Below are 16,994 nucleotides of genomic sequence, written 5' to 3'. Positions count from 1 at the left end.
TTTGGGGGTGACATCCCTTTGGGGTGCCATCCCTTTGGGGGGCCATCCCTTTGGGGGTGCCATCCCTTTGGGGTCCATTCCTTTGGGGGTGACATCCCTTTGGGGGTCCATCCCTTTGGGGGTGACATCCCTTTGGGGGGCCATCTCTTTGGGGGTGACATCCCTTTGGGGGTCCATCCCTTTGGGGGGCCATCCCTTTGGGGGGTGCCATCCCTTTGGGGGTGACATCCCTTTGGGGTGCCATCCCTTCGGGGTGCCCCATCCCCGCCCAGCTGTGGTGGCCAGTGTGGCAAGAGGGACATGGGGATGGGGTCAGACCTGCCCGATGCTCCTGGGGACCCTCCTCTGGGTGCATCCCCAGGGTGTCCCTGAGGTAGGACATCCCTTCCCCGGGCAGGAGTTGGATCCCCTTCCCCGAGGCTTCCCCCAGCTCCTGTCCCACCCCGGGGCTGCCCCTGCACCCAGCCCAGCCCTGGCACAGTCCCTCCCCTCTCCAGCCGGGCTGGGGATGCTCACAGTGAGGTCAGGACAGCTCAGGGGGCTCCTGGATGTGCCCCACAGAGAAGGGAGGGGACATGGGCTCTCCTGAAAGTCACCCTGGATGGGGGATCGGGCCTTGGGAGGGAAGATGGGGGTTCACACGGGGTTTTGTCCAGCTGGGGACACAGGGGCATCCTTTGGGGTACAGCGGGACACAAGGGCGTGTCTGGGGGCACCGGGGGACACAGGAGTGTCTTGGGGCCACGGAGCCATTTGAGGCTACAGGGGCATCCCCGGGGGACACAGACAGGGCGGAGGGCTGGGCGCTGGGCTCAGGCTGCAGGGTGACACCCCGGTGACACCCCGGTGACACCCCGGGGACTCTGCAGGGCACGGCGTTCCCCTCCCCATCCCCGCAGCTCAGCCCGGATAGGAGGAGCCCCCCGGCGGGGCTCAGCCGCCCCTTCCCCACCGCTCTCCTTGGCCGTATCCCCCTCCCCGGGCCGGTCCCCGGCGCCCCCCGGTGCCCGCACTCACCGGCCCGCGGCCGTGCCCGCTCCCACCGCCGCCGCCGCCGCCGCCGTGCCCCGGCCGTCCCGGGCCGTGCGCAGGAGCGAGCCGCCCCCCGCACCGCCCCCCGCGCCGCGCACACCGACCCCTAGGGGGAGGAATGTACCGCCACCGCACCGCACCGCACCGCACCGCACCTGGGGCGGCACCGCGGGGACAGGGACAGCGACAGGGACAGGAACAGGGACAGGGACAGGGACAGGGACACCGCACCTGGGGCGGCACCGCGGGGACAGGGACAGGGACAGGGACACCGGCACCGCACCTGGGGCGGCACCGCGGGGACAGCGACAGCGACAGGGACAGGGACAGGGACAGCGACAGGGACAGGGACAGGGACAGCGACAGGGACAGGGACAGGGACAGGGACAGGGACAGCGACAGGGACAGGGACACCGCACCGGCACCGCACCTGGGGCGGCACCGCGGGGACAGGGACAGGGACAGGGACAGGGACAGGGACACCGGCACCGGCACCACACCTGGAGCGGCACCGCAGGGACAGGGACAGTGACAGTGACACCGGCACCACGGCACCGAGAGACCCTCCAGCACCAGGGCACCCCAGGCAGGGCACAGACCAGCACTGGGGTATCTCTGGTACAGCACAGACCAACACCGGGTTTTTCCCACCAGGTCTCAGATCTCCCAGCGACCCCCAGCCCCGCCGTGTGCCCCAGCTGGGAGATGCCCCTATGGGGGTCCTGGGCTGTGCCCCCCCCCCCAGGAACCCCCAAAGCTGCTCCAGCCATTCACCTGCACCCTGCTGCCAGCCTGGCCCCTGTCCCCACAGCCTGTCCCCTGTCCCCTCAGCCTGTCCCCACAGCCTGTCCCTGTCCCCACAGCCTGGCCCTGTCCCCTCAGCCTGTCCCCACAGCCTGGCCCTGTCCCCACACCCTACGTGCTGGCACTGCCACCAGTGTCACCACTGTCACTCCCTGCACCTCCCGTCCTCTTTTCCCCCGCTGATCTCCATCATCCCAGCACTGCCAGTACCCAGTGCTCAGGTGCTGTACTGGGCTGTGCATTCTTCTGTTATTTCCTGGCATTTTTCTGTTATTTCCTCCAAAAATTCTGCTGTTCCCTCCAGCCCTGCTGCCTGCCTGGGGTGCAGGGGAGTAGCCCATCAATGCCAGCATGATGGTCATTGTGGGGACAGGGATCGGGCAAAGGGGACACCCACCAGGCCACCCTGTGGTGGTGCCATCACTGGGACACAGCCCTGCAGTGGCCATAGGAGTCTCACCTGCCCAGGCACTGGGGCACCTGTGGGCTCTTTTGTGATGGCCAGTCTGTGCCATCTCCTGGTGCTGGAGACCCCACGTTGTGTCACCCCTGACATGGCCCTGGCAGCCCCACAGCAGCAGAGATGGCCCCAGGCTGTGGGCAGGACAAACAGTGGCAGAAGGAGCAGCGTGGGGACAGTGGCCCCAAAACCTGCCAGGGTGCCCCAGGGGCACCCATCCCACATCCGGGAGCAGTGCCAGGAGCTCTGCCCTCAGGCACAGCTTCCCCTGCCTGCCCTGCCCTGCACTGCTGCCTTCCAGCCACATACCAGCCTGTGGTGTCACTGTCCCCCTGTGCTGTGTGTCACCACGCTCAGCCCTGCTGGCACTGGGCACCAGCCAGCCCCACTCCCCCCATTTTCCCCCAGGGAGGGGACACCACAGCAGCCCCCAAAGGAGACTCCACCCTGCACGGCTGGGATCAAACCCAGCAGGGTTCCCACTGGGGTGACTGTGGTGGTGACAAGGACCCGGCCATGCTGGTGACAAGTACCTGGTGGCCTCTCAGCCCCCCCAACAGCTGCATTCCTCCTGAACCTGTTTGACAGGGCCCTGTGCAGGTGCCAAGAAAAAGGCATCCGGGTTGGGCTTTTCCTGGTCATGCCCTGCTTCACTCCAGTGCCGAGTCAACAAGGAGAAGAAGGGATTTTCTGGAGTCTGGTGCCCCCACAGTTCTGCTGGTGCCCCCCAAAAGTCCCCTACGGCTCCCAGTGCCAATAGTGCCCCCCAGTTTCTCACCTCCAGCAGGGATCCTACACAACGCTGGGAAGAGGAAGAAAGAGGAGGCAGAAACAAGTGAAAAACGACCCAATTTAATCCCAAAGCCCCCTCAAGCTCCAAGGTTTTGGGAGCCCCTCGTGGCCCCTCCAGCCCCCCTGTCTGTGCAGCCCGTGGGGCCCCGGGCTGAGCGCACCCCTGGGAGCACCCCCTGGCTCTCTGCCCCAGCACGGGGACAAGGAGCTTTCCGAGGCATCCGGCCTCTTCCTCAGCCCCTCCGTGCCACCACCGGCACCCAGCCTTGTCCCACCACCCCCAGCCCCGCCCCGAGCCCTTAGGGAGGTGCCCTGACAAAGACCATCCTGGCGGAGTAGACCAGGTCCACCAAGTAGGCGATGAGGTTGAAGATGGTGAGGAAGGTGACCCCCAGGCGCTTGTTCCACAAGCAGTCCTTGCCGCAGGGATTGGGGCGGCTCTGTCCCTGGAAGCTGTAGAGAGGCCACACCACGGTGGCACTGAGGTACATCAGCAGGGCCAGGAAGTTGTACCCCACCAGCATCTTCTCCAGCGGGCAGGGAATGTAGGCGAGGCAGCGGCCGATGGTGAAGACGATGATGAGGAGGGTGAAGATGAAGCAGAGCGAGTAGACAGCCACGCACCACATCAGGCCGGGTTTCCCACTGTATCCATCCAGCAAGGAGAAGATCAGGCAAGCCACATAGGCTTCAAAGACCTTGAGGAGGCCAGGCACGGTGGAGAGGAAGCTGCTGATGTCCCCCGGCTTGGCGCGGGTCAGCGACACCTCCACGGCATAGGCGAGGAAGCAGAGGCAGGACGAGGTGGTGGCCACGGCCTGCCGGGCACACTCGCTGGTGTTGCAGGGGCTGTTGATGAAGGTGGAAGGGAAAACCACCGAGGAGGTGAAGACCATCAGAGCAGCCAGCATGGAGAAAGCCGAGGTGAAATCATCCCAGGAGAGCGGCAGCAGGGGGTAGAGCTCCAGCAGCTCCAGCAGCACCACCAGCAGCGTCACGATGAAGCAGAAGCACCAGGAGAACATGCACCACGTGCCGTAGGGACCCCCAAAGTTCCCGGTGGAGGCCACCAGGCTGAAGGTGAGGCAGGACAGCACCACGGCAAAGAGCCGGGCGATGCCCACCCAGGAGGTCAGGGCACGGAGGTTCACGGTGGCCACGGCCATGCTCCGGCCACACCGTGCCCACGCTGCGCCGGGCAATGGGTGTTATCTGCAGCCACTCTTATCTGGGAGCTGGGGAGGAGGGTGGGGCGCAGGGCAGGGAGCTGCCGGCCCCCCAGAGCCTCCTGTGCCAAGGACCCCCGGCTCTGCTGCCGCTGCCACCACGCCGGGGCGGCTGCTGGGGGCTGGCGGCCACGGGGCCGGGTGGATCATTAACGTGGGGCCGGGCAAAGGGCGGTGACGGGCAGGAAGCCACCGTGTGCCACCGTGCTGGCAGCCAGCCCCAGCCCTGCCCACGGCAGGAGGTACAAAAGGGCTTTTCATGCTCCCCTAGAGTAGCGGTGGGGCTGTCCCAACACTTTGGCAGGTACCAGGGCTTGGCAGCACCCACTGGGTCCCCCCTGAGGGGTTTAGGGGCTGCACCCAGTACAGTGCCCCTGACGGGGCGGTGCCACAGCTGGGTGTAGCCCCTTCACACCCTCGTGGGCGACATCCCCACATCCCTCCGGCACCTCCACACCCCTCCGGCACTCCACTCCCCTCCCGGCACCTCCAGCACTTGATAAGCAGCTCAAAGTCCAGCTGTGCCAGCTGCCTCACTGGGCAAGGCGGGTGAGGTGACTATGGCGAGGGCATCCGCACCCTGGGCACACCCCACGGGCAGCACCTCCACTTCCCCAGCGTGCCTGGCAGGGCCCAGCAGCCAGAGCAGCACAAGAGGGTGGTGGCACATCAAAAGTTGGGAGTTCAGCAGGAGGATGAAGGCTGAAGGCTCTGGATTAACCTTTAATGTCACACAGGGTCCGGGGGTCTGTGCCATGGCAGAGTTTGGGGATGAGGGGCCCATGTCAGGGCACTCCTGGGGTGGGGCTCTTCACCCCAGGCAGGTTCCTGGCACAGCCATGGTGGGCAGGGGTGGGTGCTGCCATGGGGTCCAGTGGTGATCTGGGGGGGCACAGGGTGGCTCAGAGGTGGCTGCTGGCCTCGCCCTTGCCGGGCAGCCCATTGAGGGGGCTCAGCCCCGGCCGGTTGCTCTCGTTCAGCCGCCGCACGCGGTAACTCTCGTAGTGGACGTTGTGGGTGATGTCCTTCAGGTCCTGCAGGTGTGACCTGCCGGGGGTGGCAGGGGGAGGAAGGGTGTCATGTCACTGTCCCCCCCACCCTGCTGTCACCCCATGGGGTTCCAGCACTCCCTAACCCTTTCCCCCACTCACCGGATAAGCAGGTCCCGCAGCAGGGGGAACTCGCAGTGTGCTGGGTTCTCCACTGCAAAGCAAGGCACAGGGGCAGGGTTGGCAGGAGGGCTCAGAGGTGCTGGGCAGTGCATCCTGGCATGCCCTGGGTACCACCAGAGCACAGCACTGCTCCGTGCCACATGCCATGGCTCAGCACCCACCCAGGCAAGGACACACCCATGGGTGCTGCTCCCTGCACCTGCAGAGGGCTGGGGGTGTGAGGGGCTCTGCTCACCTTCAATGATGCCCCACTTGGTCTTGCGGCCCAGCACCCGTTTGCCGTTCACCTGGTGCTCCTGGTCTGCCCCCACCACGGCGAAGGGAATCTTCTCCTGTTGGCACAGAGGCTGTGCTCACCCCGGGTGCTGCTCCCCCAAGAGTCCCCAGGGTGCTGCTGGGCTCCCTGACCCCCACCCTGCTCCCCAGGGGCTGTTCTCCTCCATCCCAGCACTCACACGAATCCTGTCATTCAGCGCCCTGTCTTCAGGGTCCTGGTCAAAGTCCTCCTGCGGGTACACGCTGATGGCGTGGGTCTTCAGGTCCTCCTGGATCTATGGGACACAGAGCTTGAGCTGGAGCTCTGGGGGACATGGGGCAGCCTGGGAGCCCCTCAGGGACCTGTCCTCACCCGCTGCTTGAATTCTGCCCGTTCCTCCAGGGTGAGCGTGTCGGCTTTGGCGATCACCGGCACCACGTTGACGATCTTGCTGAGCCGCCGCATGAACTCCAGGTCCAGGGGGCGCAGCCTGACAAGGGCCACTGTCACTCCAGGTGTCCCCACCCCTGCCACTAGGGGGTGACCCCACCACTACCACCCCAGGGTCACTCTGAGGTGGCCCCAGCACCATCACCCTGAGGTGACCTTCCCCACTGCCACCTCAGGTTGATACTCTATCTTTGTCACCCTGGGGTGACCCCACCATCATCATCATCCCAGGGTGACACAACCACCCCACCAGTATCATCATGGGATGACCACACCACCAGCACTACAGTGTCACCCTGAGGTGCCTCTACCACCTTCACCCCAGGGTGACCTCACCATTATCACCCCAGGGTGAAACAACCACCCCACAGTGACCCCATCACCTATGGGTGCTGTGAGTGGGGACTCACCAGTGACCTGTGGGGGGGACAAAGTAGACACATCCATGGACCCGAGTGTCCGGGATCTTCCTTTTGCGGGTGATGAGGATCTCCTCCCGCAGGTACCTCTCGTACTGCTCGTTGATGTATTTGATGATGGGCTCCCAGCTGAGGATGAGGAGGTGAGGGACAGCACCTGAGCTCAACCCCTACCCCAAACTCCCAACCACAGAGCTGAGCTCCTGCACCCCATTGTGTCCTACCAGTTCTCATTGTTGATCTGGTCCCCAAACCCTGGTGTGTCGGTCACCGTCAGCTTCATCTTCACCCCCTTCTCCTCGATGACTGTGGGGCAGAGAGATGGCTCAGGGGGGGAGAAGCATTGGGGAAAAGCAGCTTCAGACCCCCACCCCAGTCCCATGCTTCTCCCCAGGGCTGGTGGGCCAGGAGCCCGTGGTGGTGACGTACCGTGGGTGATGGACTGGAGCTGCACGGTTTTGGGGATGCGTTCCTCCTGGCCGGGCTGGCAGGATTTACGGCTCACCTTGGACTTGAAGAGGGTGTTCACCATGGTGGACTTCCCCAGCCCGCTCTGCCCTGAGGGGACACCGGCAGCTCTGGTTTGTCCCCCAGAGCAGTAATGTCTTTATATCCACTTGGGAGCACCCCAGAGGTTGGGATAACGCTGGTTTATCCCCAAATAAATTTCTTCCCCTTTGGTATCCACTTGGGTGGATTTTTATCCCTTTTATCCCAGTAACAAATTTGCTCCCTGAGGTCATAACCCCTGGTACACATTTGGGAGCATCCCAGATTGGGCTAGTCTGGTTTATCCTCCAAACAAATTTATTTCCTAAGGTGACAGCCCCTCAATATCCATTTGGGAGCATCTCAGGGGTTGGGATGAGTTCACCTATCATCATTACTATGCTATGGGGCACGGGATATTACTAATTTTCAATTGTTTGCTATTTAAATCAATAAAAATCACTTAAAATCCCTTAAAATCCTGATTTCCCCTGGCATGGTGGTATTCAAACCAGTATTCCCACCCCGAGAATGAGCAAACCCCACGCCCAGCACTCACCCACAACCATGATGTTGAACTCAAAGCCCGTCTTCATGGTTTTGATTTTCATCTGGTCCAGCACGGCTTCGATCCCCACATATCCAAAGAGCTGACAACCCACAGGGCTGGGCTCCACGGAGAGGGGCACTGCTCCCTCCTCCTCCTCCTCCTCCTCTTCCTCCTCCTCCTGCACGGCTGTCGGCTCCATGCTGCGCTCCTCGGGCTCCAGGCTGTTCCCTGCAGGCAAAGGCGGTGAGGCTGCACCCCTGGGTGCCCCCCGCTCTGTGCCCACCCCTGAGCCGGCAGCGTTGCCCCAGCAGCGGGCGGGCACATTCCTGGAGGCCGGTGAGGCCGGGCATGGCAACACTGGGCATGGAGGCTCCCAGGAGGTGCCAGGGGGGTTTATCTTTGGGGTGGTCGTGGCTACAGGACCCTCACCATGGCACTGGTTGGTGCCATCACCAGCCCAGCCCAGGGGGTCACCCACGCCGGGTCACCCCTCCTACAGCAGCGCCCCAGGGTGGGATTGCCACCCCACAGGGCACCCACATTGTACCCAGGGCACTGCGGGGCGAGGGGTGTCGGGGGTGCAGTGCAATCACCGGGGACCACCCGGGGACCCTCCCCTTTGTGCGGCAGCCCCAAATCCCTTTCTTCCTTCTCCTCCCGCTCCCCAGCACGGCCATCGTTCGGGTCCTACCTGGGCGGCGCGGTGCCCTCGCTACGGGCGGGGGGATGCCCCGGGCTCCATCCCCATCCCCATCCCCATCCCCATCCCCATCCCCGGCGGCGCCGCAGCCCCAGCCCGGCCCCTTCCCTCCCGCCTGGAGCCAACCCCGCTGCTCTGCCGAGGCTCCCACGCATGACCAGCATGGCAATACCCGCCCCCCGCAGCCCCCTCCCCACGCATGACCAGCATGGCAATACCCGCCCCCTGCAGCCCCCTCCCCACCGCAGCCGAGGGATTGGTGAGGGCTGTGCCCACCCTGCTGTGCCCGCCCAGCACATGGCACTGCTCAGCCTCCCAGCCAGGCCAGCACGGATGGAGACCCCTCTCCCATGGCACAGGACACCCTCGGGACACGGTGTGACAAGGGGTGGTGGCCCTGCCACCCTCCCCACTGCCGCAGTGCCCCACGGCGCTTGCGTCCCCCCCCCCCCCTCCGCAGCCTCCCCCGGCTGTGCCATCCGGCGCTTGGCACCGGCCAGGCTGGAGCGGCAGCTTGTGATGGCCCAGGCTGGGAGAGACCTGCTGAGACCGTGTCCGTGTGCCACACGGCCTGGGGGACAAGGGCGGTGTGGGCAGGGCCCGGCCCGAGCCAGCCCGGTGTGCCAGGAGATGATGGAGATGAACCATCCCATTGCCATGGCAACGGCATCCCGGCGTGGGAGGTACCCAGCACCCTGTGCCGGCGGGATGGCGGGTTTGGGGACAGCAGTGTCGCATGTCCCAGCTCCCGCTGCGCCCCCTGTGTCGGGATGTGCCCTCGGAAGTGGTGAAACAGCCGCGGGTTTCCTGGTGACAGCGGTGACACCCTGGGGAGGGCAGGATGTCCCACTCAGATCCACCCACCCGGCACCAACAGGCTGTTCCACAGGGACGTGGGATGGGAGAGAGCCCTGACAATTATCACAGCTCTCCTCCCCGGGGGACACCAGCCCCCTGTCCCCCCTCCCCAGCCCCTGCCAGCCTCGGCAGCTGCCAGGACAGATCCAGAACCGAGTGGAGCCGCCCGGGGTGGCTGGGCACTGCAGGCAGGGAGCAGGAGGGGTTTATTGATGGCACCTCCAGCTCACTGGGGTGTCCCCAGGGTGCAGCCCCCACAAGAAACTCAGCCACTGCCCTGCACCCTGTCAGTGGAGGAGACACCCACATCCAGGGTGATTCTGGGTGCTGCACCCACCGCTGCCTCCCCCAGGGGCCCAGAGCCCCCCGTGTCCCTGCCCTCAGTGCCAAAAATCCCCTCTGGCCATGGCCAGGAGCCGCCTGGACACGTGGAAGCTCTTTGGCATCCCCACGGAGCTCCGGGGCAAATGGCTCCTGCAGCCAGACCTGTTCCAGGACTCATCACGGATGCTCTTATTTTCCAGACAGGGACAAGTAATCCCGGGTCCGTGGTCTTCTCCGTGGATTTAATTACCGATGCAGGGTTAATTGGCCAGTTCTCTGGGAAGCCTGTAATAAAGCTTCAAGGGTGGAGGGTGCTGGGAGAGGATGAGCTGGGACAGGAGCTCCCTGTCCGGCTGCTCACCACTGCTCCAAAGCCATGGGGAGAGCCTGCTCTGGGCCCAGCACAAGGGATCTGACCCCTCTGGCAGAGGGATGGAGGTTTTGGGGATGCACCCACCGCCCCGGCCACAGCACAGCTCTGCCCAGTGCCTCTCCCAGTGCCAAACACGGCCTAAGGGGACAGTGGTGACAGTCCCCATCTGCAGCCACTGTCCCCATCTGCAGCCACTGTCCCCATCTGCAGCCACTGTCCCCATCTGCAGCCAGCTCAGAGCCACAGGACAGGGCTAAGAGTGGCTGGGAACCATCAGTGAGCAGAAGCAGAAGTGAACCACCGAGCGAAACCCTGCAGCGCTGCTGGGGACAGGGGACAGTCCCCCAGCCCCAGTGAGAGCACCCCCTGCTCTCACCCCACCCTGCCCGCTGCCACCACGCCATCCCTACCTGGGCGAGCCGGGGCTGCTGCCGCCGAGAGCTGCTCACCGGGGCCAAGTGGCTCCTGGGGTGCAAGGCACAGGGCGGCTGCGGCCACGGCTCCTCCTCCGCTCCTCCTCCTCCTCCTCTGAGCCCCAGGCCCTGTGTGGGCGACCCGGTGTGGAAGTGAAATGTGTCTCGCTCGGAGCTTCCTCCTATGGGGTGTGGGACACACCGAGCCCCGGGGCCACCCATGGGTGTCCGCGGCTGGGGGCCGGGGTGGCCTTTTGGGAGAGGAAACAGCGCGTTCCCATCTCTTCCTGGCAGAGAAACCGCTGTGCCCCAGCAGTGTGTGCCAGCCCTGCCAGCCCCGGGCCATCTGCTGCTGCTGCTGCTGGCCCGTGTGTCCCCCCGGCCTGGGCCAACACGGCTGTGTCCTCAGCACTGTCCCCTTGTCACCCTGTGTCCCCTTTTCCCTGTATCCTCAGCCTGCTCTAAGCACTGTGCCCTGTCACAGCCCTGAGCACTGTCCCCTGTGTCCCTGTGACCTGGCTGTGTCCCCATGACCCCAGCTCGGCCCTGAGCACAGCTGCATCACCACAGCTGGATCCTGAGCATCGTGTCCCTGTCACAGCCCTGAGCACTGTCCCTTTGCGTCCCATCACCTGTCCCCATGTCCCTGTCACCTTGGTGCTGCCCCAACTGCTGTCCCTTTGTGTCCCCATCACTCCTGACACAGCCCTGAACACCATACCCTTGTCCCCACACCTGTCTCAGCCCTGACCTCTGTCTCTCAGTGTCTCCATCCCTTTGGCTCAGCCCCAATCTCTATTTCCCCGTGTCCCCATGACCCCAGCTCGGCCCTGAGCACAACCACATCACCACAGCTGGGTCCTGAGCATCGTGTCCCTGTCACAGCCCTGAGCTGTGTCCCATCACCTGTCCCCATGTCCCTGTCACCCTGTCACCTTTGTGTCCCCATCACTCCTGACACACCATATCCTTGTCCCCACACCTGTCTCAGCTCTGAGCTCTGTCTCTCAGCATCTCCATCCCTTTGGCTCAGCCCCAATCTCTGTTTCCCCGTGTCCCCATGACCCCGGCCGGTCCCCATCCCCATCCCTGTCCCGGAGAGCCGCGGGCAGGCGGGCCGGCTGGGGCAGCAGGGCCAGGGGCATTGCTGGGGGATGATTCACCGGGCCCGGAGCAGATGTATGGATGCCTTCACCGCGTCAGTACTTAGGGCGGCTCCAGGACAGCCCAGCGAGACGGGCAAAGAGCCCCGAGCGCCCGGGCGGGGAGGGAGGAACAGCATCCAGCCCGTGCCGAGCCGGGAGGGATGAGGAGGGATGCGGGGCGAGATCAGGCGATAGCGGCACGCGCGGGGCCCGGCGGGACGGGCACATGAGCCCCGAGCTGTCTCCGGGCCGGGGAGAGCCATGGGCTGTGCCGGGGGGCCATGGGCTGTGCCGGGGGGCCATGGGCTGTGCCGGGGGGCCATGGGCTGTGCCGGGGAGAGCCATGGGCTGTGCCGGGGGGCCATGGGCTGTGCCGGGGGGCCATGGGCTGTGCCGGGGGGCCATGGGCTGTGCCGGGGAGAGCCATGGGCTGTGCCGGGGGGCCATGGGCTGTGCCGGGGGGGGCCATGGGCTGTGCCGGGGGGCCATGGGCTGTGCCGGGGGGCCATGGGCTGTGCCGGGGAGGGCCATGGGCTGTGCCGGGGGGGCTGTGCCGGGGGGGCTGTGCCGGGGAGAGCCATGGGCTGTGCCGGGGGGGCCATGGGCTGTGCCGGGGGGGCTGTGCCGGGGGGCCATGGGCTGTGCCGGGAGAGCCATGGGCTGTGCCGGGGGGCCATGGGCTGTGCCGGGAGAGCCATGGGCTGTGCCGGGGAGGGAGGTGCGGGCCCCCCGCCAGCACCGCGGGGACGGGCGGGCCGGGAGCGCTGCCAGATCCGCGCTGGGCTCCGCGCCCCGGCCCCCCCAGACAGCGAGCCCCGGAGCCCCGGCATGGGGGGCGGGCAGATGGGGGGGCTCCTGTCCCCAAAATCACCATCCCCCGGCATGGGGGGCGGGCAGATGGGGGGACTCCTGTCCCCAAAATCACCATCCAGCCAGCTGGGGGGGCTCCTGTCCCCAAATCACCATCCCCCGGCATGGGGGGCGGGCAGATGGGGGGGCTCCTGTCCCCAAATCACCATCCCCCGGCATGGGGGGCGGGCAGATGGGGGGACTCCTGTCCCCAATGCCACTGTCCAGCCAGCTGGAGGGGCTCCTGTCCCCAAAGTCACCGTCACTCCACGCTCATCCTGCCATCGGCTCATGGGAGGTTTTGCCAACGCTGCACCCACTGAAGGACCCGATGGAGGGAGGGGATGGGGATGGGGATGAGGAGGAGTCCTACCGTGCTCCGGTGTCGCCGCTGCCCCGCCGCCGTCCTCAGCCTCACCAGGAGCCGCTGTCCCCCCGCAGGGTCCCCGCGGTGCCAAGGGGCTCCCCAGGCCCGGCACCAGCCCCAGCCCCCCGAGGAAGGCGGGCTGGGAACTCACTTGCACCGTCTGTGGCTGCGACACCAGCCTGAAGCTGGCGGCCTGGGGGGCTGGCAGTGGGGACAGCCCCTCGGCCTCCCCCTGTGCCCAGGGCTGAGCTGGGGCTCTGCAGGACGGGCTGGGGCTGGCACTGGGGGTCACCCTCCGCTGGGGCCGGGACACCGTGCTGGGGGTCCTGTCCCACCCCCCTGGAGCCTCGGGCAGCGGGGGCAGCCCCGGGGCTGTCTCTGTGCCATCATACGAGGGCAGGGAGGAGGAGGATGAGGATGAGGAAGGCGGGTGGGTGCGAGGCGCCCCCAGCCCCGGCTCCTCGGCGATGTGCAGGTCCAGCGCTGGCAAAGAGCCCAGGGGATGCTCCAGCTCCACCGGGAAAACGCTGCCGTGGGATGGGACCTTCTTCAGGCCGGGGCTGGCCGGGGGCTGGGGGGGCGCGGGGCTCTCCAGGCTGGAGGAGGAGCTGCGCTGGCTCTCCCCATCACTGCCCGGCCCTGGGCGGCTCTGGAAGGAGGCGCTGCGGGCGATGCCGGGGCCGGTGGTGACAGTGGGGCCGGTACCGAGCCGGGCCCGCAGCACCGGGCTGGGAGCAGGGCTGGGCCCGGGGGCGATGCCCAGGTGGGGCTGCAGTCCCTGGTGACTGTCACCGGTGCCTGGGGACAGCGGGGAGCCGGGGGCCTCCTCCCCATCTTCTGCCTCAAATGACTTCTTGAGCGCTGGGGACAGAGAGAGAGAGAGAGATGGTGGCATGGGGGTGGCACTGATGGCACTTGTCCCCTCCCCAGCCCCCATCCATCACCCAGAGGTGCCCCCTGCCCGTCCCAGCCCCAGCTCCTCCCCAGCCCCGCGGGTTTCATCACTGTTCCCCTTTATCTGCCCTGTGCCGCCGGCTCCCCTGGCAGCACACTGCCCGCTTTATTCCCCTGAAAGGGATCCGGCCGAGTAACCGGATCCCGGGCTGACCCTCTCCCCCTGCACCCCCCCGGCCAGGGGGGGATTCCTGCCCTTTGCCGGGCCTTAACCCCGCTGCTGGCAGCTCAGGGACTGTCACAGCTCATTCTGGGGCTGCTGAGGACCCCCAGGGTAGGGCAGTGCTCCCCCCTGGATCCTCCCCCAGCCTGTCCCCCACCCAGCTCATCCTCTCTTCCCTGGTCCCCAGTGCCCAGGGCAGGGCAGGGGTCAGAGGTCAGGGCTGTCAATCACAGCCACCCCCAGGGCAGGTAATTCCAGCCCTGCCCCACCGGCCGGGCCAAGGGGTCAAGGGGCCGCCGACCCCCTCCCCATATCCACGGCTGTGCTTTGTTACCGCCCAAAATGCCTCTTTTTACCCCCAAGCTGCCTCTGAGCCCTGAGCCAGCCCCTGATGCCCGGAGTGATGGGCAGGGGGAGCGATGGGGGGTGCGGAGCAAGGGGGGGTGGCAGGAGCTCAGAGGGGGCAGAGGGCGAAGGGGGTGGCAGAAGGCAAAAGGGGTGGTTTAGGAGGTGGTTTAGGATGGATGGGGGGTTTAGGGGAATGGCAGGGGGTGCAGGTGGGGTGAGATGTTGGGATGGGGTGGCAGGAGGTTTAGGGGTGCCCGGGGGGCGGTGGGAGGTAAAGGAGCGGCCCCAGGAGGTTTTGGGGGGTTTGGCAGGGGTTAAGGTGCCCGGGGTAGGTGCACACATTCCTCCCCGCCGAGGGCAGCAGCAGCCCCGGGCTCGGGTTTCGCCTCCCGCCCCCGGCCCGGCCCGGCCCCTCCGAAACCCCCGGGCCCGCGGGTGGGACCCCCCTCCTCTCCCTGCAGCCTGGGGACCCCCTTGCCCACCCCACAGCCCCCCAAAGCTCCCCTGCATCCCCCGGGCTGGGGCAGAGCCGTGCCCGGCCCTGGGGGTGTCCCCACCGTGTGCAGCCCCGGGGGGCTTCACCCCCACCCCAAATCCCGGCCCCCACCATGCTGAGACCCCCCAGGCCCCCCCAGGACACCCAGCTCAGCATCCCCCCCCCCAATCCCAGCCCCAGTGGGGAGCGCAGCCCCCACCAAGAGCCCAAACAGGGGGAAACCCAAGTGCCCCCCGCTCCCTCCTTGGGGGCACCCCAGGCCCCCCCCCAAAAAAGCCCAGCCAGCAAAATCAGCCTCCGGGCGGGGGGAGTGCAGCCCCCCACGATGCTCAGCCCCAGGGGGACACCCCCACCCCCCAAAACCCTCCAGGGACACCCCCCGTCCCTCCCACCCCCATTGGGGTCCCCGGCCGCACCTTCAAAGTCGGAGAGAATCCCGTCCAGGTGTTCCCTGACCGAGAGCCGGGCCATGGCGGGGCGGGGGGGGCCGGGGCTGCCGCCCACCCGCGACCCCCGCATGGGGAGGGGGGAACCCACCGAACCCACCGGGACGGGACGGGCCGGCGCCGCCTGCCCTCGGCGGGAGGGGAAGGAGGAGGGGACCCACCGGGGGAGGGGAGGGGAAGGGGAGGGGAGGGGGAGGTCCTGTCTGCGCCCCCGCCCCGGCCCGAGACCCCCCCCGCCTTCCCCGGGCCGGCCCCCGCAGCGCCCGCCCCAGCCCGGGGCTCTGGGGTGCTGCAGATCCAGGATGGGGGTCCCAGGGAGAGTAGGGGGGAGTTCCTGGTCAGGCTGGGGGGTCTCAGGCGGGTTGGGGGTCCCAGAGAGAGTAGGGGGAGTTCCTGGCTCCCAGGAAGGCTGGGGGGTCCCAGGCAGGCTGGGAGAGAGGGGGAAGCCTGGCCAGGCCGGGGGTCCCAGCCAGGCTGGGGGTCCCATAGAGAGTAGGGGGATTTCCTGGCCAGGCTGGGGGTCCCAGGCAGGGTGGGGGTCCCAGGAAGATTAGGGGGGAGTTCCCGGCTCCCAGGCAGGCTGGGGGGCACTGCCAGGCTCTCAGTGGCAGGGAATTTCAAACAGGCTGTTCCTCCCCAAGTCCTGCATGGTGCAGGAATTTCCAGCTTGGAGCAAGAGGAGGAAAATGGTGTGGAAGAGGCAGAGGTGCTGTCGCTGTCCCCTGGCCGGGTGTGGGGGCTTTGCTGCGGTGTCACCACCCCCGGTGTGTCCCTGCCAGGGGCTGGAGCACATTCCTGCCCTGGATGGGGCTAAAGGACGTGGATGGCCATGGATCCTGCTGGATCCAGCCCTGCTGCAGACACAGGACAAGGGCCAGGGCATGTGGGATGTGTTGTGGTGGCCCTGGTTGTGCCCAGGCTTTGGGGGCATCCAGAAGTGCCCTCAGGCTCTTGGAATCACAGGATTGTTGTGGTTGGAAAAGTCCCCTGAGATCATCAAGCCCAACTGTCCTGAGCACTGCCAAGGCCAGCACTGACCCCTGTCCCCAAGGGCCACATCCACATCTTTAAACCTCTCCAAGGGCAGTGACCCCACCACTGTCCTGGGCAGCTGTGCAGGGCCTGACCACCCTTCCCATGAATAAATATTCCCAATATCCAATCTGAACCTGTCTTGGCACAACTTGAGGCCGTTTCCCCTTGTCCTGTCCCTGTTCCCTGGGAGCAGAGCCCGACCCCCCCTGGCTGTCCCCTCCTGTCAGGGAGTTGTGCAGAGCCACAAGGTCCCCCCTGAGCCTCCTTTTCTCCAGGCTGAGCCCCTTTCCAGCTCCCTCAGCCTCTCCTGGTGCTCCAGCCCCTTCCCCAGCTCTGTTCCCTTCCCTGGACACGCTCCAGCCCCTCCCTCAGTGTCCTCCTTGTCCTGGACCTTTTATCTCCTGAGCTGGGCTGGGACCATCTCTGGAGCTCTTTTGAGACCTTCAGAGCTTTAGGATTTTTCTAGAGCACTTTTTCTGGAGCTGGTGAGTTTTCAAGCCATTCAAAGCCCTTTTTCAGAGGAGGTGCTTTCAGAAGAGCTGGAGTGCTTTGGAGCAGCTCTGATTATTTTTTTAAATGACTTTTCAAGAAGCTTTATAATAATTTTAGGGTTGTTTGTGCCCCCTCTGGTGTCGTTCAGAGGGGGTTTAGGGTGGTTGCAAACTGTTTGAGTTTAGAGATGTTATTAAAAAGTTTTAACCCTGTTGAGAGGCACCTGAGGAAGGTCCAGAGGGGTTTCAAGGGGCTTTTGGAGGCTGTTGGGGCACTGAGGAGTTTCACAGCTGCACCGAGAGCTTTTCTGTGATCCATTTCGAGCTATTTCGAGGAGTTTTCTTAGAAGATTTTAGTGAGCTTCAAGTGCTACTTGGAGGC

At 65.8% G+C, this 16,994-nt stretch overlaps 3 protein-coding genes across 6 annotated transcripts; all 3 read right to left on the bottom strand.

Annotated features, from left to right (window-relative positions):
* Positions 1 to 3,149: 3,149 nt before the first annotated feature.
* LOC310915343 (myeloid-associated differentiation marker homolog) lies at positions 3,150 to 4,435 on the bottom strand. The gene has a single exon (XM_083872147.1). The coding sequence runs from the start codon at positions 4,252 to 4,254 to the stop codon at positions 3,388 to 3,390; it is 867 nt and encodes a 288-aa protein (XP_083728273.1). The 5' UTR covers positions 4,255 to 4,435; the 3' UTR covers positions 3,150 to 3,387.
* A 227-nt stretch (positions 4,436 to 4,662) lies between these two features.
* LOC310915342 (septin-12-like) lies at positions 4,663 to 10,431 on the bottom strand. Of its 4 annotated transcripts, none has more exons than XM_083872146.1 (11): positions 10,316 to 10,401; positions 9,783 to 9,817; positions 7,660 to 7,878; positions 7,041 to 7,169; positions 6,836 to 6,917; positions 6,603 to 6,740; positions 6,115 to 6,232; positions 5,942 to 6,037; positions 5,722 to 5,818; positions 5,466 to 5,517; positions 4,663 to 5,361 (listed from the first exon to the last, which is right to left on the bottom strand). In XM_083872146.1, the coding sequence occupies exons 3-11, from the start codon at positions 7,847 to 7,849 to the stop codon at positions 5,217 to 5,219; spliced, it is 1,047 nt and encodes a 348-aa protein (XP_083728272.1). In that variant the 5' UTR covers positions 7,850 to 7,878; positions 9,783 to 9,817; positions 10,316 to 10,401; the 3' UTR covers positions 4,663 to 5,216. The 4 variants fall into 4 exon arrangements, with proteins under 4 accessions (XP_083728272.1, XP_083728270.1, XP_083728269.1 ...); XM_083872144.1 differs by having other exon boundaries at positions 9,695 to 9,817; positions 10,316 to 10,369; XM_083872143.1 differs by having other exon boundaries at positions 9,695 to 9,828; positions 10,316 to 10,343.
* Positions 10,432 to 11,517: 1,086 nt separating this feature from the next.
* Positions 11,518 to 15,111, bottom strand: LOC310915440 (uncharacterized protein; the record flags this gene model as incomplete). The annotated part of the gene is made up of 4 exons (XM_083872313.1): positions 11,518 to 11,789; positions 12,686 to 12,872; positions 12,972 to 13,540; positions 15,057 to 15,111. 4 exons carry the CDS (start codon positions 15,109 to 15,111, stop codon positions 11,518 to 11,520), a joined length of 1,083 nt encoding a protein of 360 aa, XP_083728439.1.
* Between the last annotated feature and the right edge of the window lie 1,883 nt (positions 15,112 to 16,994).

This window comes from Zosterops lateralis, assembly GCF_965231275.1.
Source record: "Zosterops lateralis genome assembly, chromosome: 15".
Lineage (NCBI taxonomy): Eukaryota > Metazoa > Chordata > Aves > Passeriformes > Zosteropidae > Zosterops > Zosterops lateralis.
Note: the sequence above shows the minus strand (reverse complement) of the source record. Positions and strands in the feature narration are given on the sequence as shown.

Excerpts from the sequence above, each read along its gene's own strand:
- LOC310915342 (XM_083872144.1), bottom strand. Across the intron at positions 7,170-7,659 it reads GTTCAACATCATGGTTGTGG|GGCAGAGCGGGCTGGGGAAG; the intron begins GTGAGTGCTGGG and ends GTGTCCCCTCAG. Across the intron at positions 5,362-5,465 it reads CTGCGGGACCTGCTTATCCG|GTCACACCTGCAGGACCTGA; the intron begins GTGAGTGGGGGA and ends CACCCCCGGCAG.
- LOC310915343 (XM_083872147.1), bottom strand. The coding sequence starts at position 4,254 with ATGGCCGTGGCCACCGTGAACCTCCGTGCCCTGACCTCCTGGGTGGGC.